Source organism: Lepidochelys kempii, chromosome 6 (genome assembly GCF_965140265.1).
Source record: "Lepidochelys kempii isolate rLepKem1 chromosome 6, rLepKem1.hap2, whole genome shotgun sequence".
Classification (NCBI taxonomy): Eukaryota; Metazoa; Chordata; order Testudines; family Cheloniidae; genus Lepidochelys; species Lepidochelys kempii.
In genome coordinates, this window is record NC_133261.1 from 86,401,060 (window position 1) to 86,425,235 (window position 24,176).

At 45.3% G+C, this 24,176-nt stretch overlaps 1 protein-coding gene across 3 annotated transcripts in view; it reads right to left on the reverse strand.

Moving 5' to 3' along the window:
• Window positions 1-16,582: 16,582 nt before the first annotated feature.
• Window positions 16,583-24,176, reverse strand: part of EGLN3 (egl-9 family hypoxia inducible factor 3) — a 42,754-nt gene continuing 35,160 nt past the window's right edge. For all 3 annotated transcript variants that reach the window (XM_073348993.1, XM_073348996.1, XM_073348995.1), the window contains 3 exons: window positions 22,130-22,266; window positions 21,202-21,275; window positions 16,583-20,777 (listed from right to left, as the gene is read on the reverse strand). In XM_073348993.1, coding sequence (XP_073205094.1) covers window positions 20,740-20,777; window positions 21,202-21,275; window positions 22,130-22,266 — 249 coding nt within the window. In that variant the 3' untranslated portion in view covers window positions 16,583-20,739. The remainder of the gene's footprint in view (window positions 20,778-21,201; window positions 21,276-22,129; window positions 22,267-24,176) is intronic.

Here is a 24,176-nt window from a genome sequence, read left to right on the forward strand (position 1 = left end):
TTCAACCTCCATTCATTTGGAATAGGCCTTAAAATGGCTGGGTGACTTTTCTTGTTACTTCAGAGAATCAGCTAAGTTATGCCAGTAATTGTACCTGGAAAACACAAGCAATGATTTGGCATTCTTGTCAAATATTTTGCAACAATAACAGAACACTTTGTCAGTTGATTTCAGATAAACTAGCCAATGCCAATTCAGTTTCTCACCATTCTCAGGCTTCAGAGTAGCAGCCATGTTAGTCTGTATCTGTAAAAAGAAAAGGAGTACTTGTGGCACCTTAGAGACAAACAAATTTATTAGCGCATAAGCTTTCGTGAGCTACAGCTCACTTCATCGGATGCATCTAGGGTTAAGAAGGATCCGATGCATCCGATGAAGTGAGCTGTAGCTCTAATAAATTGCTCTGATAAATGTGTTAGTCTCTAAGGTGCCACAAGTCCTCTTTTTCTTTTCACCATTCTCAAGCAGTTTTTTGCAATGTGACTTTGTGAAGTGGCACTACTGGAAACATCATATCCTCGATTTTTCCCAGCCTATTCAAAATTGAATGATCAATCATAGGCACCAACTTCATCTGTTCCCAGGGGTGCTTGACCTCTGCTCTGCTCCAGGTTCTGCCCCCACTCCACCCCTTCCTCCAAGCCCTGCCCCACCCACCTCTTTCCAACCCTTCCCCCTGCCTCTTCCTGCTCCTCTCCTCTGCCCCCCAGCGCCTCCTGCATGCTGTGGAACAGCTGATCACGGTGGGTGGGAGGCGCTGTGAAGCTGCCAGTGAGTTGGCATCCTATGTGATCAATATTGGCAGAATTTAGGATTGCTGGCCATAAAGCAGGATCTGATGTATCGATTTGTAGTGTGCAATTTTTCTCATTGCTGTTTCTGTCATCATGCAAGGCTGATTTTTCTTTATCATTTCTCTCCTTATTATGTAAACCAGATTTTTCTTTGTCATGAAGTGAGCTGTAGCTCACGAAAGCTCATGCTCAAATAAATTGGTTAGTCTCTAAGGTGCCACAAGTACTCCTCTCCTTTCCATGTTAGCCACGTTCTTCTTTATCATCACTCTCCTTTATGCCACCAGGAAAACTGGACGATTCGCCATCACTTTCCTCACATTATCTTCAGGTAAATCTGCTAATTCCTTAGTAATAGGACTTCCATCATTTCCGCTTCACTCCTCAAATTCTTCTGCAGTGGGACGATTGCTATTGCCTAAAGCCCAGTCTATGCTGTTCTGTTTCAGATATTTTCCTATCAAATTTGCCCCCTGCTGCAAACTAGATTGTAACTGAGCTCCTGAAGGCTTCTTTAGGGGCATCTTTTATTGTCAATGGAGGAAAACAGTTCTCCCTAATACTGTCTATGTTCCGCAACCTTGGAACCTTCTGCCAGTTGGAGTTGGCAGCAACAAGAGCAGGGTTCAATACCTAGGGGTTCCTTTTCAACTAGACCATGCAGAATGAGCTCAAGCCCCCACCCAGTAACCTGGGAGAATTACACGCAAACCACTGGGTGCATCTAAGAGGTAATACTTCCCCTCTCGCAAGCACAGAGTCTGAGTGTAGAAAAGAAACTTTTAATAAAAAGGGGAGCAGGGTCGGGGCACAGGGGCACCCATTTTTCTGGGGGCCCCCAGTTGCCCAGGGCTCCTGGCACAGGCCCCATTGGCCCAGTGGCTAATCTGCCACCGCTGGCATAGGTAGTGTGGGCAGCGCAAAAGTGGTATACGGCCACCTTTACCTCATTTCCATTGTGCTGTGCCTTCCGTGCTGTCTCTCACAGACCACACAGCACAGAAACTATCCCAGCAATTGCTTGAGAGCATCAATTCTCATGATGTGTGAAAGGTTTGTTTAGCTCGTCTTCAGCTCTTCTAACAAAAGTCTCCTAGATTTCTTTATTCAATTGTATCCACCGCAGTGAACGATGGACGTGAGAGTGTATTGACAAGGGGGGCAACAGAGGAGTGCATAGCTTTCAAAATGCTAACTCACCTATGAGAGGAAGTGCCATCTGCTAGAGAAATGCGGGAAAACACCTCTCTTGCAAAATAGCCCGAACTGCGGGTAAAGACTTTCTTACCAGGGTTTGCAAGTCTCCTCCTTAGAAGAGGATATAAGGATGTTGAGACCTCCATAATCCTTGTGTGAGGTCTCGGTGTAAATTCTCAGCCCCTAAGCAAAGGAGATGTTTAACAGTAAAGGGGAAATATTTTGATTATGATACTGACATCGTTCTAGCAGAACCAAGAAAAGTAAAATATAGGTGCCAGTGTTATGTAAAGGAAGTTTTGATGGGACATTTGGTTTAAGAGTGGTGAATTCTGCTGACTATTTCTAAAGGCAGCCCTAGTGACCTAGGTAACTTTGGGTATGGCTACACAGCAACTGCAAGGTGTGAGTCCCACTCCCAGCCTGGGTAAACAGGCTCATGCTAGCTCAGCTCAAGCTAGGATGCTAAAAATGGTGGTGTGGGCACTGGATAGCTTCAATATTTAACAATGCACTACTGCCCTGCTGCAGTATAGATAAACCTTCAGGGGACTAGCTTCAGCTCAAGCCTCTCTAAAAATGCCTACCTTCTCACTTCAGTGCAGTGACTCATTGCTACCAAAGGCCAGTTCATGTCCATATCATTAAAAAAACAAAACAAAAAAACCCACCACTACAATTGGAACCAGTGGCAGATTAGCCAATGGGGCCTGTGCCCAGGGGCCCCCCAATTGGGGCCCCCCACAAAAATAGGCACCCTGGCACCCTGACCAATCCACCCACTCAGCGCTCCTGGCAGGGAGCAGGGTAGAGGTGTGGGGGCTTGCCCCACTCTGCCCACCCAGGACTCCTGCCAGGGAGCAAGGTCAGGGCATGGAGGTTTGCCCCACTCCGCCTGCCCTGCGCACCTGGTGGGGAGTGGGGCAAGCCCCAACCCCATTCCCCAGCAAGAGTGCTGGGTTGGGTGCTGGGCAAAGCAAGCCCCCATACCCCAACCTCATTTCCCCAGCAGCCGGACCAAGAAGGATGTGGGGGCCTGCAGGTGGAAGGGATGGGGCAGGGCCTCCACTTGCTCTGGCCCAGGGCCCCACAGAATGGTAATCTGCCTCTGTATGGCACCATGCACCTTATTAGCAGCCTCAGCATATAATTCAAAGAGTGACTCTCGGCTGTTGTATTGCTGAGACCCATCAGTGCGCTCATAGTGTTTTGTGGATACTGTTCTCTGTCCTATGATGAGCGGACAGAAAACAGATTCAGTCCCTAGCGCTGTCAGGTTGGTAACTTTCACCAAGGCTAAGCTCATGGAAAACTTAAAACATTTTTTTAAATTCTGTTCTTGTCAAATTACTTTATTTTTAATGTTCTGGGATCTTGCACGGTTGGCCCTTTAGTGTACTCTGCAGTACTGCACTGGGGTTCAAGGGCACTGGAATGGGGAGGCCGGGGGAAGGCGGGGGGCCATTCCCCCCTCCTACTTTTTACCAGCTGTAAGCCTGGTTGCTGGAACAATTTGTATAGTGGGGGGTGCTGAGAGCCATTGAACCAAACTAAACCCTGCAACTGATGGACCCCACTTCAGCCAGAGGGTGCAGCAGCACCCCTAGTTACAGCACCTATGGCTGTAAGCATGAGCAGTGCGGGGGGAAAGGGTGGAGAGGAGTGAGCGGGGCGGAGGTTTCTGGGGGAAGGGGCGGTGTGCGGGCAGGTTCTTAGGGGGAAGGGAAGGTCTGTGAGTGGGATCTTGAGGGAAGGGGTAGTGTGGGCATGGGGACTTGGGCGGGGGGGCATGGCCCATGGCGCAGGCAACTCTGGCTTGCCCCACGTTTAGGGCACTGCTGCTGCTCCTGCTGAGGTTGGTCAGGGGACGGGGGCTGCAGCTTGACAGTGACACCAGGCGTTTGGCATCAGGGCCAGCAGCAGAGCCAGCCTGGAAGGAAGGCCTGCATTGGAGTCAGTCGCCAAATGAATGCAGCAGCTGGCCTGTGCTAAGCTGCCTGATTGGCTACACCTCCTGATTGACTGGAAAGGTCAGCAGACAGGTTCTTTAGCCCACCAGCAGGCAAGTGGCTGTGCAAAGCATTTACTCATGGCTGTGACAGTGGCTACTTCTGGTCTTGGTTCCAGCCTTGCCTCACTCCAGGCTCCAGCTGTCCCTATTTGGACTAGGGTTGCTAACCCTCCCGGTTTTGCCAGGAGGCTACTGGACTTGAGTTCTATCTCCCGGTGCTACTGAAGCCAAACTGGGAGATTTTAGACAGCTAACAGTCCGGTCAGTGGTGCAGCGGGAGAAAGGCAGGCTCCTTGCCTGGTCTGGCCCTGCACCGCTGCCGGAAATGGCTAGCATGTTCCTGTGGGCCCCTGGGGCGGGGGCAAGAGTCTCCGAGTGCTGCCCATGCAGAAGAGTATAAAAATATTGCTCGGGCATGTAGGAATGATATCAGGAGGGCCAAATCACACCTGGAGCTGCAGCTAGCAAGAGATGTCAAGAGTAACAAGAAGGGTTTCTTCAGGTATGTTGGCAACAAGAAGAAAGCCAAGGAAAGTGTGGGCCCCTTACTGAATGAGGGAGGCAACCTAGTGACAGAGGATGTGGAAAAAGCTAATGTACTCAATGCTTTTTTTGCCTCTGTTTTCACTAACAAGGTCAGCTCCCAGACTGCTGCGCTGGGCATCACAAAATGGGGAAGAGATGGCCAGCCCTCTGTGGAGATAGAGGTGGTTAGGGACTATTTAGAAAAGCTGGACGTGCACAAGTCCATGGGGCCGGACGAGTTGCATCCAAGAGTGCTGAAGGAATTGGCGGCTGTGATTGCAGAGCCATTGGCCATTATCTTTGAAAACTCGTGGCGAACGGGGGAAGTCCCGGATGACTGGAAAAAGGCTAATGTTGTGCCAATCTTTAAAAAAGGGAAGAAGGAGGATCCAGGGAACTACAGGCCAGTCAGCCTCACCTCAGTCCCTGGAAAAATCATGGAGCAGGTCCTCAAGGAATCAATCCTGAAGCACTTACATGAGAGGAAAGTGATCAGGAACAGCCAGCATGGATTCACCAAGGGAAGGTCATGCCTGACTAATCTAATTGCCTTCTATGATGAGATTACTGGTTCTGTGGATGAAGGGAAAGCAGTGGATGTATTGTTTCTTGACTTTAGCAAAGCTTTTGACACGGTGTCCCACAGTATTCTTGTCAGCAAATTAAGGAAGTATGGGCTGGATGAATGCACTATAAGGTGGGTAGAAAGCTGGCTAGATTGTCGGGCTCAACGGGTAGTGATCAATGGCTTCATGTCTAGTTGGCAGCCGGTATCAAGTGGAGTGCCCCAAGGGTCGGTCCTGGGGCCGTTTTTGTTCAATATCTTCATAAATGATCTGGAGGATGGTGTGGATTGCACTCTCAGCAAATTTGCGGATGATACTAAACTGGGAGGAGTGGTAGATACGCTGGAGGGGAGGGATACGATACAGAAGGACCTACACAAATTGGAGGATTGGGCCAAAAGATATCTGATGAGGTTCAATAAGGATAAGTGCAGGGTCCTGCACTTAGGACGGAAGAACCCAATGCACAGCTACAGACTAGGGACCGAATGGCTAGGCAGCAGTTCTGCGGAAAAGGACCTAGGGGTGACAGTGGACGAGAAGCTGGATATGAGTCAGCAGTGTGCCCTTGTTGCCAAGAAGGCCAATGGCATTTTGGGATGTATAAGTAGGGGCATAGCGAGCAGATCGAGGGATGCGATCGTTCCCCTCTATTCGACATTGGTGAGGCCTCATCTGGAGTACTGTGTCCAGTTTTGGGCCCCACACTACAAGAAGGATGTGGATAAATTGGAGAGAGTCCAGCGAAGGGCAACAAAAATGATTAGGGGTCTAGAACACATGACTTATGAGGAAAGGCTGAGGGAGCTGGGATTGTTCAGCCTGCAAAAGAGAAGAATGAGGGGGGATTTGATAGCTGCTTTCAACTACCTGAAAATGGGTTCCAAAGAGGATGGCTCTAGACAGTTCTCAGTGGTAGCAGATGACAGAACGAGGAGTAATGGTCTCAAGTTGCAGTGGGGGAGGTTTAGATTGGATATTAGGAAAAACTTTTTCACTAAGAGGGTGGTGAAACACTGGAATGCGTTACCTAGGGAGGTGATAGAATCTCCTTCCTTGGAGGTTTTTAAGGTCAGGCTTGACAAAGCCCTGGCTGGGATGATTTAACTGGGAATTGGTCCTGCTTCGAGCAGGGGGTTGGACTAGATGACCTTCAGGGGTCCCTTCCAACCCTGATATTCTATGATTCTATGATTCTATGACCTCTGGTCCTGCTTACATCTGGTGGCTCCTGGTCGGCAGCACAGCAGAGCTAAGGCAGGCTCCGTCCCTGCAGCTCCCATTGGCCGCAGTTCCTGGCCAATGGGAGTTGCGGAGTTGGTGCTCAGGGTGTGGGCAGGATGTGGAGACTCCTGCCCCCACCAGGGGCTGTAGGGACATGCCAACCGCTTCTGGGAGTGGAGCGGAGCCAGGGCAGGTAAGGAGCCTGCCTTACCCCTGCTGAGCCACTGCCCAGGAGGTGCCAGAGGTAACTGTTGTCCAGCCAGAGCCCACACCCCAGCTCCCTGCCCTGAGCCCCCTCCTGGAGCCTCCATAACCCAAAATCCCTCCCAGATCTTGCACCCTCTCCTGTCCCAGATCTCACACCCTGCCCCAACCCCCTCCCCAGAGCCTGCACCCCAACTCCCTCCCAGATCTCATACCAAGCACCCCCTCCTGCACCCCAATCCCCTGCCCCAGGCTCAGCCCGGTGCTCCCTACCACACTCTGAACCCCTTGGCCCCACCCCAATCCTCTGCTGCAGCTGGGTGAAAGTGGGAGAAGGAGGGAAGATGGAATAAGTGGGATGAGGCCTTGGAGAAGAGGCAGGGGCGGTACAGGGTATTTGGGTTTGTGTGATTAGACAGTTGGCAACCCTAATTTGGCCCCTGGATGCTGATTTCTACTCTGACCCTTGGCTCTGCCTGCTGGGGATGAGAGGTTTGGGGTGCAGAGGGGGGCTCCAGGCTGGGGCAGAGAGTTGGAGTGCAGGAGGGGGTGCAGGGTGTGGGCTCCAGGAGGGAGTTTGGGTGCAGGAGGGACTCAGGGCTGGGGTAGCAGTGTGGGAGGGGTTTCGGGGTTAGGGTTCCTGGAGAGGGTTCTGAACTGGGGCAGAGCGGTCGGTGGCGCAGTGGGGCTAATGCAGGCTCCCTGCCTGCCCTGGCACCGGGCAGCTCCCAGAAGCAGCCAGCATTTCCCTCTGGCTCCTAGGCAGAGGGGCCAGGGGGATCTGCATGCAACCCCACGCCCTCAAGGCACCACTCCCGCAGCTTCCATTGGCCACAGTTCCCAGCCAATGGGAGCTGCGGAGCCAACGGTCGGGGTGCGGGCAGCGCCCTGAGCTTCCCTGTGCCTAAGGGCCGGACATGCTGGCCACTTCCGGGGAGCTGCATAGAGACAGGGCAGGCAGGGAGCATGCCATAGCCGTGCTGCACCACTGACCAGACTTTTAATGGCCTGGTGAGCGTTGCTGACGGGAACTGCCAGGGTCCTTTTTCGGCCAGGCATTCCGGTTGAAAACCAGACACCTGGCAACCCTATCCACAGTGTAGTTAGTGAGGGGCAGACAGTGTGCATGACTCCCCAGGGGTGATAGTTTTACATCCTGTAGCATGGATTTTGATTGTTCGTAGGCCTTCTTTAGCATAGCTAGAAATAGAGTGAGGACTGTAAATGGCTGTAGTTACTTTTTAAAATGCTGCCAAATGTCTTTGCCTCAAGGCCCTCCTGGGACAGATAATTCCACAGGTGGTTTATAAATTGCATAAAGAAATAATTGCTTTTATTCTAAATGGTTAAAGGCCCATAGTTGTGAATGTTCTTATATTATGCAACAGGGTGAAAGAGGAGAATGGATGGATCTTATCGATTGAATGGTTTTACTTTGCACTCATCTGTTAGAAGGCGGCACTGGCAGTGACTACCTCTTTTACTTTGGTTCTGTTTTTTAAAACCTTTGACCACTAGCTAGAAATTACTGCTCCTAGCAACCATGACATTGACATCATACAGTGTGATGTTATAGATCAGAAGTCAGGTGTAGATAACAGATATTGTAAGCGCCCATTCAGGCTGAAGTGGCCAGTTAACACCTCTGCAATCATAGGACCCAAAAAAGGCCAGTGTGGGGGTGTTGATGGGTTTCAGATTATTATAATAAGCCCCGATGTCTTTATTGAGTGAATGATTTTTAGTGTCTAGCAAAGTTATGAATTTAATGCTTCCTGGCTTGTCTCTTGTAGGTGTTGTGCAGGATGAGGACTAAGAGGTCAGATATGGAATGATCACTTTGTGAAGTGTTCATGTACAGATGTTGTGGTGTTTATGTCTTTTATCATTTTTCTGTGTGAGTTCACTCAAAGCGTAGTGAGTGAACTCATTTCACCCACATTTCACCCACATAATAGTTATTGGGGCATTTAGTGCATGGGATCATGTGATCGGCATGTGTAGGCCCCTTGGATCGTGAAACGTGTGTTTACAGGAGTGAGTATTGATCCTCATCGCAGCAGAGATATGCCTACAGGTTTTGCATTTGTTGTTCTGGCAGGGTTGGGCACAGCTTTGAGTTGGTGTGTTCTGGTCTGTGGGGAGCTTGCTTCTGATGATGAACTTGGGTGGTTGTTTGAAGGCCAGAAGAAGGTGGCTGGGAAAGATTTCTATTATGCTCAATGGAGACCACATTCTGGGTTGTAACTGATCAGTGATCCCCCCACTGGAACCTGTGCAGTAGGTGACAACATGGGCTTTGCAGCCAGAAGGTTTTGGTTGGTTGGTTTTTATTTAGTTTGTTTGCCTCTGCTGCCCCCCCCCCCAATATTGAAGCAGATTCTCTTGGCATAGAATGGGGCACCCAACTATCCCATAGAGTGGAGTGTCCTTGTTTGGTGAAGGCAATTAAGCTGCATAGCATGGACTTTCTTCTTGGAGTATATTCTGTGGTGTGTGAGTGACTGGCTGCAGCTAGCAGATTTCTTGGTGTGTTTGGGGTGAAGGTAAGTGTGGTGATCTGTGGGTTTCTAATTAACTGATACATTTCAAAGACCTAGTGTAGACAAGGTGAGTTGTATTTTAGCATATTAGCTAGTTGAGGGGAACCCTATGGGACAGCTTATGGCTCAGTGACCTGAGTCAGTTAGCACATGTAATATACAGCTTGCCTTGCATACACCAGCACTTGAAAATGTTTGTTAGAATATGTTAAGTGTTATATTTTCAAATGAGTTAGCTTTTATCCTAGTGTAGACATACCATAAGTCATGTACATAGTCACAGTACATACAGAAGCACTTAGGGCTCCGGTTCTGCTAAGGACAGGTTTCAGAGTAACAGCCGTGTTAGTCTGTATCCGCAAAAAGAAAAGGAGTACTTGTGGCACCTTAGAGACTAACCAATTTATTTGAGCATAAGCTTTTGTGACCTACAGCTCGCTTCATCGGATGCACACTGTGGAAAGCGTAGAAGATCTTTTTATACACACAAAGCATGAAAAAATACCTCCCCCCACTTTAGATAAGCTATTATCAGCATGAGAGTGGGGTGGGGGGAAATATTTTTTCATGCTTTGTCTGTATAAAAAGATCTTCTACACTTTCCACAGTGTGCATCCTATGAAGTGAGCTGTACCTCACGAAAGCTTATGCTCAAATAAATTGGTTAGTCTCTAAGGTGCCACAAGTACTTCGGTTCTGCTAATGTTTATGTATGTGAGTAACTTTACTCATGGGAATGGTTTCAGTGATAGCCATGGGATTAATCACAGTGACTGTATTTGCAGGACTCTGGCCATGGAGTGGTCATCATTAAAAGTCAGCATTTGCCAATAGCTGCCACACAGGATGCATATACATAGGAATTTTTAATCATGAGTTAACATTTGTTAATTAATATGATTGTACATTCTAGTGTAGATGTTACCTATGCCTTTTTCCAGGACACACGTTTGTTGCTAGCTGTTTTTAACCTTAGGTTTCAGTTAAACATGACTTGTACCAAACCCTGGTGTCCTGACTTTGTAAACTGTAGCAATCAAATTAGTTAAAACAACTATAGTTCAAGTGAAGATGTGTTCTGAAATTGCGACAGCTTTTTCCACAGCTTGGCACTGAAGAAGCTTCCTATGCAAACTGTGATAACCGTTGGCAAATGCTGACTTTTTAATAGTGTGTATGTTACATGCACCTCTTTAATCAAGATAGATGAACACTGTGGCTTTCCACAGCCAACCCCTAGAGGCTATCAAAGAATAAATTCTGATAAAACCCTGTACATTTCTTCCCTGGAGTGCTTTCAAAGGGACTAGAGTAATCAGCAGTCCTGCTTTCTCCTGGTATTATTTCCATTTATGATGAATGCTCAACATCCCTAAAACCCAACATTTCCTAGAAAACTGATTAGCCAGCTGTCCTGCTGGCCTGAGTGGTAGTGAAAGCAGGTTATACGATCAGCTCTAAGAATAAGAAACTTTCCCTGCCTGAGGCTGAGGTATGAATATATCAGAGCCAGCTTTTTCTCCAAGGTGTTCTACACTGACACCGTTCTGTCTAGCAGAACTAGAATGTGGCCTGAGTTTCTGGCGCTAAACCAGCTGCTCACTATAGCACATCTACAACTTGGGCTGGGTGCCTTTTAAATTTAATTTGTGTTAAACAACCATTTCTCACAGAGTTGAGGAAAGATTCTCCCACCTTACTGACCATCATCTGCAGTTAAAGGGGAAAAAGAGAAATCAGAATAACCATTTTGTATTGACATTTCTTTTTAAACTGAAGTTATAATTATCCTGTTGCAAGCCTGGGCTACAGAGATGCCATCTTGGGGAGAACCAATTAAAGAATTATTCAGTGTTTAGCTTCTCACAGATAAAGAAATACACGCTTTGAAACAGAAGTGTTTGCAGTAAGCTTTGACAACTCTCTACATACAGATAAACTCAAGTCCTTTAAGCCTTTTTCTTCACCTATGTTTTTTTTTTAAAACATAATAGAAACTACCAGTACCTCTTAAAAGTGAATATTTTACTTCTCACGTTGTATACCGTACATGCAGTGAACAATTAGAATGTACCTTACAGTTATAGTAACACTTGTCTTTAAGGTTCCACAAACATCTCCATTCTAAAGGGTCTTAAGACGGTCCATAATGAATTGGCCATGAGGGCCATTGTGTTCCGTATCCTTTCACTGATATGAAGGTCAGCTCCATGTGCTTCAGAGGAAGTAACCCAATCCCTTTTTGGAATCTCGCTAAGATTTTTTGCCTCAGCGATGTCCTGTGGCAGTGAGGTACGAGCCAGGACAGAACTTACAATGCTGAGTGTTGTGGCACAGAGAAAAAAACACTATGATCCACAAAGCCAAGTTAGGTGCATCAGGAAACATAGGCACCTTAGCCTGGGAGCCACAAAGCCACTAAATGGCCACACTAGATGGTCCCCAGCTGAAGCTAGCCCATGGGAACATTGGCAAGAGGAGTGTTTGCTAAGCCCCACTCCCCTCTTGATGAGCTTCTAAGTTCAGGCTGCTGGAAGACGCTAGTGAACCAAGATCCAGGCGTTCAGCTGCTTAAATGATGGGCAGGGCCAGAAATAAAACAGTTGTGGGAGGGTTCTCCTCTCTGATCATTAGCCTAACTTACTCATGTAGGCTATGGGAACCCCCTGTTCAAAGCCTACTGCGGAGAAGAGATTAGACCAGGGATCTACTAGTTCTCAGATAACTGCTCTAACCATTGAACTAGAGTCATTCCAATGCTGCCTTTAGCCCACTTGATACTGAATGAGTCAATAGTTTAATAAAAGTGGAACTTCGAGAGGAGAGATTGAGGGAAACCTAAATCACACTATTCCACAGTCGTAGGGGGTGCAGGCACTCAGCTGAGAGGTGCCAAATCCATGTTCAAAGCCCCTTTCCCCCACCCTCTCAGGAAGAGGTGGGAGGGACTTGAATTGAGGAAAGGGATGGTCCTCCACACCCTCAGTTTATCAGGGAGGGCCCCTTTTTCCCCCTGGCTCTTTTAGGTGAGCTCACCTGGAGGAAGGAGTCTTATCTTGTATGTGCTCAGAGGCCACCTACTGGATTGGGCAGTCACATACCTACCTTCTCTGGTTTGTGACATCCTCAGGGAGGGGAGTGAGTTAGGTGAGCGATAGGTGGCTGGCCACCTAGCCTGGGGCAGCAGTGTTCATGTGCAGGCAGGACAGTGGGGGTATAGAATGAGGCTGTAAGGCACATGCCCAGAGGACAAACTTAGGTGCTGAGTGAGTTTAGGCACCTACAGACAAGGTTAAGCAATAGCCATGGGGGAGTTTCATGGATTGCAGTGATGCCTGACACGTAGGTCCCTAGGTGCATCAGTACCTTTGTGGATACCACCCTGAGATCTGCAGTTTAATTAGCTACTTCTTCATTTTATTGACTGTCCCTTGTTATGAGCTAGCAAGACCAGAAGTTCCCAGCCCTTCCTGTCTTTTATTGTGCCCACTCCTCTTCATTCCAGAATCAAGAGAGCACGGGGAAGGGAACCATTAGCAAGCTTTGCAACTTTTTAACAGCTCCAGTGGCTGGTGGAAAAAATATTAAATTTGGTAGCATGGCAATGATTTTATACAAACTACAGCAGCTTCTATAGGAGATGGGGTGTGGTGCACTCTCAAATACACAGTAGCCTGATGGTTAAAGAGTGCTGCTGGGAGGAGAGACTTAGATTCAAGTCCTTGCTCCACATCAGGCAGAGAGGAGAGGTGAACCCTGCTCTCCCCCACCCCCTCTGAGTGCTCTAATCACTGGTGTAAAGGGAAGGGGGTGGGGGTGTGTGCCTCTTCTTCCAGCTGTGTTAGACCCAGTAGGGTAGCCCTGTTCTTAGCCACCCTCTGAGCACGTGTACCAGCTCAGGCCCCACACGCAGGATAGGGGTGGCAATGCCTAGTTGGTCATTGCATATGGGACACAAGCAAGGAGCTGCTCACATGTGTCAGGACTGAGGTGTGGACTTTACCAGCACAAACTTAGGCAAGTAAGGAATTTAGGCACCTACCAGGTTTAGGCAGCAGGGGAGGCTGTGAGGATCTAAATTTTGGACTTAGGCATCTAATGTGGCAGTTAAGAACCCCTTGAGAATCTAGCCCTAGAGGATTTTTGCACTCACTTTAGAAAAAGGAGCTCTTTGATATTATCAGCATTGCTTGCTGGAAACAGAAGATTGCAGCTTCCCAAAATTAATTCCCATTAGAAATCACCCTCTCTGGTACACAGTGAAACACACAGAAACCCTATGAGGCTGTCATATCCTCACACACCTTTAATCTTCTTGGTGCCTGGCACCTGTTCAAAGCAGCAGTGTCTCTATTACAGCATGGTAGAGATGTAGCAGATCTCTTTTAGAGGTATTAGAGGGAGTGAGAGAGAAATGTCATCTTTCACAAATTTGAATAGCTCAGCTTCCTCAGCTTAAAGATTGAGAGAGACAAATTGGGAGAACTGGAGGACTCTCAACAGCCTCCACACTGGCAAAAGTATACATATTTAACACTATGAAGTCTCTTCCTCTTCTTGGAAAGGCAGGCTCAGGGCCAGCACGTATTTGTTCTCACAAGACAGCTAGAGTTTTAGCTTGGAACTAGGCCTTAATTTACCCAGGAAGGCAAAAGATCCTATAAGGGCACAGGAGGTTTGAGAAAGAGATATTAAGCTTTGCAGCAAAAAGGTAATACCTAGCTCTTATATAGAAATTTTCTACCATAGAGCTTAGGGAAGAGGAGGGGCAGAAATAAATTGCCATTGTCCTCATTTCACAGCTGGGAAGGTTTTCTATTTCCAAGCTCTGCCTCCACCTGTCATATAACCCTGAGCAAATCACATCACCTTTCTGTGCCTTAACTCCACTGTTTAGGCAGCTACTACACAGTAAAAATTACTGTCCCAGAGTTTTTGCTTAAATACATTTTCAGAGCATTGACTCTGTTAGAAAGGTGGCAACCCTACTCTAAATGCTGGTAACTGAGGCTCCACCCTCTGCCCCACCTCTTCCCCCCCCCAAAAGGCCCTATCCCCATTGCTCATGCCTCTCCCCCCTCAGATCCTTTCAAGATCCTGCCTGCAGGTATGAGTAGGGGCTGGCGCAGGTTAATGACCCACTGCCTCCTGCAAATCTGCGGTCATCAGACTTTTGGTTTAGGTGCTATTTAGGGTTGCCAGGTCCCAAAAACCAGACACCTGGCAGCCCTAAACAGCACCAAGACACAGATGCCACCCTTACCCTATCCCCTTCTCTTCCCCATGCCCCATCTCCCTGGCAACTTCCTTTCCCTGCCCCATCCCCTTTCCTCTTCCCTAGTCCCCTGTTCCTATCCCAATTCCTTTTCCCACTGCCTCTTCCCCCACTCCACCTCCCTTACCCTGCCCCCCCATGGGGGCTCAGCATTGTACAGAAACAGGACCCAGCACACATGGAAGAGGATAATGACAGGCACTAGGACCCAGGAGGCAGCATCCCAGAGCTGCCACCTCAGCCCCAAAAGGCAGAGCAGAGCAAGCCCTACTTGGCACTCACAGAAATTGTGGGTGGGGAGGCAATTCTCCCCTCAACTATGCCCGTGGCTGGCATGAGTTGATAATCGGGCACCTCCCCCAACCACTGGTGACTGCACATTGCCAGGTTCCTTTTTTGACCGGACTGTCTGGTTGAATATCAGACACCTGGCAACCCAATGTTTGAGGGATTCCAAAATACACTCAAATATAAAGATTAAGTCTGATTCTGCTCTTTCTAGATGTCTTACTATGAGACTCTCAGTAGTGAGGAACTAAAGAAGTTTCAGAGCTAAGGAAACCAAGAACAGCAATATACAGCTACAGTGATAGTCAACTGCTCCTTAGCTTGGAGTAATCTACTCCACAGGTTACTTCTCTCCATGCTTAATCATAATCTACACATATATTATACTCTCAGATCCATCCAGATGCTACACATTACCGAAGTGCTTCTCTCTTCTGACTCCCCTCCAGAGAAAGACTCCAGGGTGTAAAGAAGCCTAGGCTAGGATCAGGGACCAAAAATCTATAATCTCTTTCTTGCTCCAGGAAGATTTACCTCTGTGGGTGTCCAGCTAAGGAACAGAACAACATTTTGGCATTAACTAGGGTTATCAGCATGTGAGACTTACTAACAAGAGCTTTAGTTCAGCTGCTAGTTTTAGTTGCTATTGCTGTTTTTTTTAGATCTCATTCCACCTTTCCAGTGGATAGATAAGATTGTGTGCTTTTAACCATGATTGGTGAAGGGGGTTATCTAAATGGGAATGTTCCCATATGAAACTGTGGGAAAAGGGGCTCATTTTTACAAACCCCTCCGCTTTTTAATTTGGACTTCAACCTCTCATATTTGTAACAGTTTTAGTAGTCATGGGAATTCTCAGTGCAATATATTTAGCCCTATTCCTTTGGGACGGGTGGGGGTGGGGAAGAGACCACTAAATAACCACAAGATAAATTTACTATGAATGTGTTTGGGAAACTTTGGCCAGAGAAAAAAACTGAAGGAGAACTCTGTGTAAGCTCAAAAGCTTGTCTTTTTCACCAACAGAAATTGGTCCAATAGAAGATATTACCTCACCTATCTTGTCTCTCTGATATGGTGGGAAGAGCATAACTACAACACTGCAAACAACTAAATGTTAGGCATTTAGATGGACAATGGCCAATTTCACTTGAGCCGTAATTCTACACCGCTTGTTCACAGTAAAGATCATACATTCACAGGAATGGCCTCACTGACTTCAGTGGATCCTCTCCCATCTGTACAGTGAGGAATCCTCAATGTCACAGAATCAGACCATTAACCTGGGCTATACTTCAAGTGAGAGGGGGGAATTCTGTAGCGTTCCCCCTTAAAAAAGTACGCCAAGCCCTCCAGCACAGGCAGGTTTTGCTTAGGAAAAAAATTCCCACAATAAAAATACTGCCAAAAAAAGAAGGAAAAAAAAAGAAAAGAAAAAAGTCAAGTGGAGTTCACAGCACTGCATAGCGAACATGTCCTGGTTGTTCAATTTACAAAATGTTAGTGCAAGCGTAGAGCAGTCTCCCATACTTGTGGAAGAGAAAACTGCGACTCAGTTGGAAAAAGAAGCAGAGAAAGGATGTGAACTTTGTTAAAAAATAAAACATATCAGCTGACAATGTTATCTGGCCCAACAGGAGTGTGAAAACAAATAGGCACTTCAAGAAGAGTGTAGTTAGCTAGGTGACTAACCTCAAAATAGCAGGAAGCGACCAAGGAAACAGACCAAGCTGCTGGAAACAAAACGGATTTCTTCACTGACAGCTTTCCAGAAATGTGCAGTACCCCAAAGGACTACTGCCACCATCTATGAAAAAGTGCTGATTATTGATTATATGTTCGATGCCATCACGTTTCTCAACTCTATAGATTCAGCTATGTAACATCTCATACCTCCTGAATAAGAAACAAGACTGAGGAGACTTGCTCAGCACAGAATTTAACATGACCCAGTGTTTATTGACTCCTGCAACACTTTATTTGTTTCATTCCACATTTTTTTAATAACATGAACACAAAATGTGCTGGATTGTAAAATACCACCACATGAATCAGTATCTATTGACTCCAAAGTGCCAGGATTGTTGACCAGCACACAACCTGACAAGAGAAGGGTTACCCATAACTCACTCTCAAACAGCTGGTAGTGCATCACAGTTGAAGTAAAAATAATTAATTTGCCTGCAAATAGATACATTTTCCTTTACATGCGAGTGGCGTTCGAGCTATTTGCAAAAAAACATTCAAACATTTTAAATTCAACAGAAATGGAATAAAACACTTTACAGAAACAAGGGGTTTTAAAACAAATGAAAAGATCACGATCTTTTCAAACTCCACTTCTGCAGACGTCATTTACTCACAGGAGCAAGGGTAAACTAGAGGGGGAAAAAAGATTAACGAGAGGCCACTTTGCTCCAGAGGCCAACAAGTCAGGTACAGGCTTAAGAATACAAATAGCCTCTCTCTATTTCTCAATGCCTTGTTTTTGTTTTTAAAGTTGTTTGTCCTCTCCCAGCTTTCTTTCACAACCAGTAGGCCCTGTTGGGAACGATAGCTTAGTGGAGCTTGCAGATCTTCCAACATCACCTAACGTGAAATGAAGTCACATTGGGAAGGGCAACTAATTATTTTTTTTTTTAAAGCCATGGATTCTCCATCACTGACAATTTTTAAATCCAGATTGGATTTTATTTTAATTTTTTTCTAAAAGCTCTGCTCTAGGAAATATTTTGGGGAAGTTCTATGGCCTGTGTTCTACAGGAGGTCAGACTAGAAGATCAAAACGGTCCCTTCTGTCCTTGGAATCTATGGAAGAAAAACAAAACAAAAACAAAAACAAAACAAACCTCCACCTTTCACATTGCTTGCATTTGGTGTACAGCAGTTCTGCAGACGTGAATGATGAAGGCACACATTTACCTAAATGTGTAAACAAGCTGTTGGTGGCTTTGGGAAGACTGAAAATTAAATACACTGGAGAAATAAGTCCATTTTCATAGCCAGATGGCACACGCTGCTTAGCTATATACTGTATATTTTAAACACTTTGCCATGAAACCCAAAGCTGGAAAGAAACTCCTTAAGTCCATATCTAGAGAAGCAATTCATGCATTTTATTATTGGTACAGCTGCTAAAAGAAAACTTTGTTCTTGTGTAGCAGTTTCAAGCATTCCCCTCAAAAAAAAGTGGGAAGAATGTGGGAGAGACTTCAAGAATAAGGCTTCATTAATGACTTGTTAAAATTAATGTGTGAAACATCCACAGAGATCCTTCAACTGATCTCAGATCTGTGGTGAGGGAAAGGGGGAATATTTTATAATCCTGTATACTCATTTTCTTGATGTTTAAATTTTACATATTGAGAGATGAAAGGTCTGTCTCTTCCAGGTAAAATCAATCAATCAACACTCTTACCTAGACCAAGAGAATATAGGCTGAAACTGAAAACATTTAGCAAACATTTTCTTTACAATAAATGCACCGATTTCTCCACACACCCCAAGCACACTGCTGGTGCCTTATGCTGGCAACAGAGATAACAAAAGTACCTTTAATATCCAGACCCTTTTAAAAAAAAAAAAAAATTGTACAAGCTACTTTGTTGTAGGCAGTTGATGTGATTTGCACTAACATTACTATCTAATAGGCAACATTGATTAAGTTTAGTGTTTCTGAAATCTATCAGAAGCAATGAGTTTTTATTAGGTTTGGCCCCTCAAATAATTTAAAAAAACTCCTTTAAAGAACTTTTTAAAATGTAGAAAATGTCAACTTTGCATAGAGATACTCAAACTATTACAACATATTCCCCTGCAGCCAGTCTTTTAGAGAGTTCAACATTTAACTATTTACATAAATTAATCTTTCAAGGAGTCACCTATTGCTTTCAGTTAAGACTTTTGACTCCTTTGGAATTAGAATTTTAAGTTGATTAAGTTTCCTTCAAGCCCATTCTGTGCTATTTAGATGCATCTGTAGTGGAAGAATTTTACTTTACAGAAGAAGTGTATCAAATTACATGCCTTATTGGAGGGAACCTAGTAGGATTTACAGGGATCAGGGATGGTTGTGTCATCTCCCCTCCTCAAATACATCTCTCTCATTCAGCAGGATGTGTGCCCTGAAGACACAGACACGCAGACCAACTGGAGTTAAAACCACATGATCACACCTGGATCCCCAGTAGAAGTCTGAGAGGAAGAGGGGTTGGCCAATACTAGTTCACTTAAATTCAGACTTCAAAAAATGGGCACAAGGATGACCCTCTTTTTCTTAAAGAATACAATTGGCTCAAAATACTCAATTCCTTTTGCCATTTCTCATGCCAGAAAAGCTGCTGCTTTTACATTTTGTGTTGCTGTTGTACTTTTTCTCCTAGCTAGGAAGCCTGAATAATGTCAAAAAGTCCTAATTTGGCAGTGCCTAGCACTCACATCATCACTCATTCTCTGGGTCAAGTTCTGTGGAAGCCATGTGCTTGCCCATGAAGGCTGTCCTGCCAATTGCTCCCCTTCTGGTCAGGCATGTGACAAGCTGAGTCAAGGGTGGGTTGGTTAAAATGGGGAAGAAAAATCATAATTGGCAGGGCCCCTCAAAACCATTGGGGTCCCCTGACACATGGGAGTATGGGCCAGAGGGGAAAGCATATACTTGGAAGATGTTAGTAGGTACTGACATACATTGACAAGCCTGGTATAACTATATGAATGAAGAGGGAAAGTTTACACACTAGGTGTACAATTGTTAAAACAAGAACGATTTATTTATGTGCTCAATGTGACCATGACAATTTTCTCAACATCAGTGAGATCTACACTGAGCAGCTAAGTCCTGGTTTTGGAAGTTTAAGCTGCTTAGGGACACCTTGGAAGTTATTCATCTAGCTTTTAAATTAACAAAAAAAAACCCCACACACTTGAAGAAAATGTGTTCCTGCTCATCTGAGCCTAATCCTCTTTTTGTATATCTTGTGGCTCAAATGCAGGAGGGAAAATAATTTGAAATAATTGGGACAGCATCACTTTTTCATTCAAAGTGCACATACATACGAATTAACCAAATGTCCGAGCTCAGGATGGGCAGCAGAGAGAGAAATCAAAACTCTAAATTAGACATAGTTATTCATCGTACATTTGTCAGGCTGCCAAACATATCTTTACCTTCCAAATTCACACTTCTATGGTACACACGTTGGTATACGGAGACTCAATTAAAAATTCTTGGCTCTAAGGGCTAAAGCATTTTGTGTGCCATCAACTTCCCCAGCTTACCAATCTTTCGGAGAAACCAGCTGCTTTAAAAAACAAACTGAAAATGGGAAGTGAACATTGATCCAGCTCAAATCAAAAAGAAAAAAAAATAGTTCACAAAATTGTGAACAGATGCATAACTGCCTCCCCACCCTCTGTCCGGGGGCTGTAAAAGGGCAAAGCAACTGAATTGCTACTGCGTGACTGTTGAAACGTGAACAAAATCCAGGCAGTTTGATGGCAACATGGAAGATTATCCTTTTAGAAAGTAAAAATACAGGAGAGTAAAGCCAATGCTCTGTGCAGCAAAAAAGTGATTAGCAGCCCATCAATAGCCCCACGTTAAGCATAACAGAAGATGACCCTCTACAAATACCTAGTTTAATTTCACATTTCCAATATCTTGCATTGCCCATCGGCATCTGCAACAGATTTTAATTTGTAAATCGCCTTTCCATTGAGCTAAGAAATTTACATAAAGTGCAAATAAGACTCAGGTTTTTTCCCACTGGTTCTAATACTTGTTATCTTTATTACCACTATTACTAAAAGCCAGCTGGCTTAGCCACCTGCATTAGGCTTTGGTGACATTCTTCTTTTACTAAAATCCTGGTTACTTTCTTCAGTTAAAGGCAAATAGAAAACAAGGGTTCCTTCTGCCAAATGCAGGCATGATGGGAGGCTACTGTGAGTACCATCAATGTAATATGCAGGTGTTAGACAGACAAATAAGTACATTCCTGTGGGTAGGAAGAATGTCCAATGTTTCACTGGAAAAGGACAAGTCGTCTTTGGATCTCATCATTTGCAAAGAGTTCAGAAACGGTTGTGATAAAAGCACTATGCCAGCAGATAACTTTCAGTCTTCATGGAGAGCTGCTTCTGTCTTCCCTGCATCTACAATGAACAATTGAAAATGCAATTAAGTTATAGTAAGTAAGTGTTTTGAACATCTAATGTAATAGCAGTAATCAGAAGACTCAGTTGGGGAAAGGAATATATCTGTATAAGAACTGCCATACCGGGTCAAACCAATGGCCCATCTAGAGTAGTATCCTGTCTCCAGTATCTGAGGTTCAGGGAGAGTGTATGGAACAGGACAGTTGGAATGATCTATCCTTGACTTTTCATTTTGGCAGTCAGAGATTTAGACCTGTCTACACTACAGAGTTAGGTTGATGGAAGAGTTAGGCCAGCTCTGTGGTCCCATGTAGTTCTGCAGTGACTGTGACATCACAGCACGGTGCATGCTGGGTAGCCATAGTGAAACAGAAATGCCTTGAATTATTATTTTCAATAGATTTATGAAAGAAAATCATACCAGTTAAATTCCTAAACTTTTTCTTGGCTTCTGCTCTTTCTTCAGCATCAAAATACCACACAGTCATGGCATATCTGTGAAAAAAAGGAAAGGATTTATTTCTTAGACTCCCAAGAAGACACTAAAACACCTAAGGACACTGGGTTTTTATTCTCATACAGAGAGCTCAAAACTCTCGTTTGTCTATTATAAAATTGGAAGCAGACGAATAAAGAACTAATTTGATTTCTGGGTGATAAAACAAACCAGGGAATCTCTGTAGACAAACTCTGTGTGTGTGAGTCTAAGTAAAATCCAGGGAAGAATTTGTGCTGTACCTCTGGGAGGCATAGCACAGATCTGGCAGAGGGAGGGCAGAAATCACTTTAAGATCTTCCCATTCTAGGTGCTCCAGATGTTAAAACAATCCCTGGGGTGACTTAGCCAGCTTAGGGGTTGCTCTAACTTATGGTAGCCTGGCTTGCCTATAGTTGGCTGCAGCACCCCCAATCCCTGTAATGTTATATGATACAGGCCTACTCCAAGGACCCCCACACTCGTATTCACTATGGCTGTTTTGTGCAGAGCCTGCCACTGAGGAATTCTCTCCTCACCAGCTGAAGGGCTTACAGCTCCAATATGCTACCACAGCAGCATACATGGGCCGCAGCAAATGGGGTAGAGGGAGTGGGGAACTTCACCATATATATTATGCACGTATATGGTTTGATCCTGCTGCTCATTTTTGTGGGGAAATTTACATTGGCTTCAATGGTTCCAGATAAACTCCATTCACATTAGTATTTGTACTGTACATATGCATGTGTGCATATATACAGATACACCCCCCCACATAAAGGTTATATATTTTTATACACTATGTGTGTGTTGGAAAAGAGCCAAGCTCTTTAATCTTTGGCCACATGTCAGTACTGAACATCGTATTTACCTGGTTGCATAGGAAGGTTGCACTTCATGTGGGTTCCTTCGGTCTGACCAGAAAAAAAGTAACCTGTCAAAAATGGGCTCAACATCTGCTACATAGGACTTTCCTTCCGGGAATATTCGAAGAATTCCACCATGCAGCTGAAAGTAGAGTGAAGGGTTATTTTCCCCCACATACATACACCCACATTTAAAATGACAATTGTTTCCTCTTTAACACACAACAAATGTGGAGTAAACGTTGAGGGCAACGCAACAGCAGCACATGGCAGTGCTGGAAAGCTGTGTGTTGCCTCACGTTAGTCACTTTGATTTTAGCAAACCATTCGGATTGACCGAGCATAATAAACGTCTGTTTAAAAAAAAAAAAAAAGTCAGCCAAGATGAAACACCAACTGCTTTTTTGAGACAGGACTTCCCCCTTCACAGAGGCTCTGTCACAAACACATGGAAACCACTTGAGCTCACAGTCATTTCTAAAATTAGTTAAGACTCATAAGAAGATTGTTTGTTCATTCTTTCTGGTTTGAGATCAGACTTCACTGCATGACTGTCAAATGGCATTTCAAAACCCTGGTATTGAGCCCACATAGGAGTTCTCTTTTGGGTCTGACAGTGGAATGCTGCACTGGACATGAATATGCGGGTGTACCCAGCCATCTAAAGTTGCATTTTATACATAAAATTGTGGCTACATCCTCCACTCTTCTCACTCCTTCTGGTCTGGCTTCTGTCACATCTCTCACTCTGGTTTCTGACAATCTTATGGGACAAAGTTTGCACCAATTTACGTGCATCAGTGGAAGCGCACAGGGTACAAGTCTGTGCTACCGTCCTCCTAGAGGACTAAGGGAAGTGCAACAGGTCAAGCAGATGGTTACATTTTTTTCCATTTCAATATGTGGGGGTATTATTCAGAACATGCTGTAGGTACAGGATTGTGTTTTTCTATAATACAGGATTTTTCAGTGGCAGCATCTCTCCAATATTAAATCACTTGTTGGGATTTAGTGGAGGAAGCGTGTTGGCACTTAAAGGGATGGCGGCTTTACATGACCAATGCATGTTAAGAAGAAGGTGACCTTAGTATTATCTGACCAGGAAATAACCTGGGAACAGGTTTGAAAGCATTCTAACAACAGAAATCTGAAGAAACAGTCTTTGATTTTACAAGCCCTTATCTTGTTTATTATTTAAGGTCTGATAAATCCCCTGCTCAGGCTGAATTAATTGCCCTGTAATGATACAATATGCACAGAAACAGAAATGAGAGCCAGCTCACCCCATTTGGCAAAGAAACTCATGGGATGTGGCCAGAGAGTTAGGGAAACTCTACCCGATTCCCCTTATGAAGTGTGCTGCGACCCCTTGAATGGAAGGGATTTAAAGACGTGGGGAGTATACAGGGGGCAAGGCCTCCCAATCCCATGAATCTAGGAAATCTGTGGGGAAATGATCTGCCTTTACAGCCCCTGCCTCAGTGTTGCCCCATTAGTCCTCACCCAGCCCTGCTGCCATTGGCTTAACAGTGGCTGTAGAGGGAAATGCATACTCAGATGTCCATGAGGTTAAGCAGGGGACAGTGTCACAAAATACAGCCAAGCTCCCTGCCTTCTGGCTGCTAGCCCCACTGCAGACCACAGGAGCTCCTTCTCCAGAGGGGTTTTACACAGGACAGGAGTACAGAGAGGGTGGGACAGTGCTGCAGAGGAACCTCAGTTTTGGCTCTGACCCTGGAGGTAGTGTCATAAAGAAACGAAGCTACTTCTCACACTCAGGAAGTGCTTCCTTTGCTAGGTCTTATCTTACTTTAAGCTGAAGTCAATGAAAGTTTTTCCACAAGATTCAGTGGGAGCAGGATCAGACCACTTGAGCAAAAACTTGCATCTTTCATGTATTAAGGGGTCTAATGAGACAGTTGGAGCCAGAAAACATGACAAATGGCTCCAATCCACTGAGGAAACTCCTAGAGGCCACACAGAATGGAGTCTGAAGCTGCAAGCCCATAAGCCTGAACAGATCACCCCTAAAATACCAAACCATCATGGAAA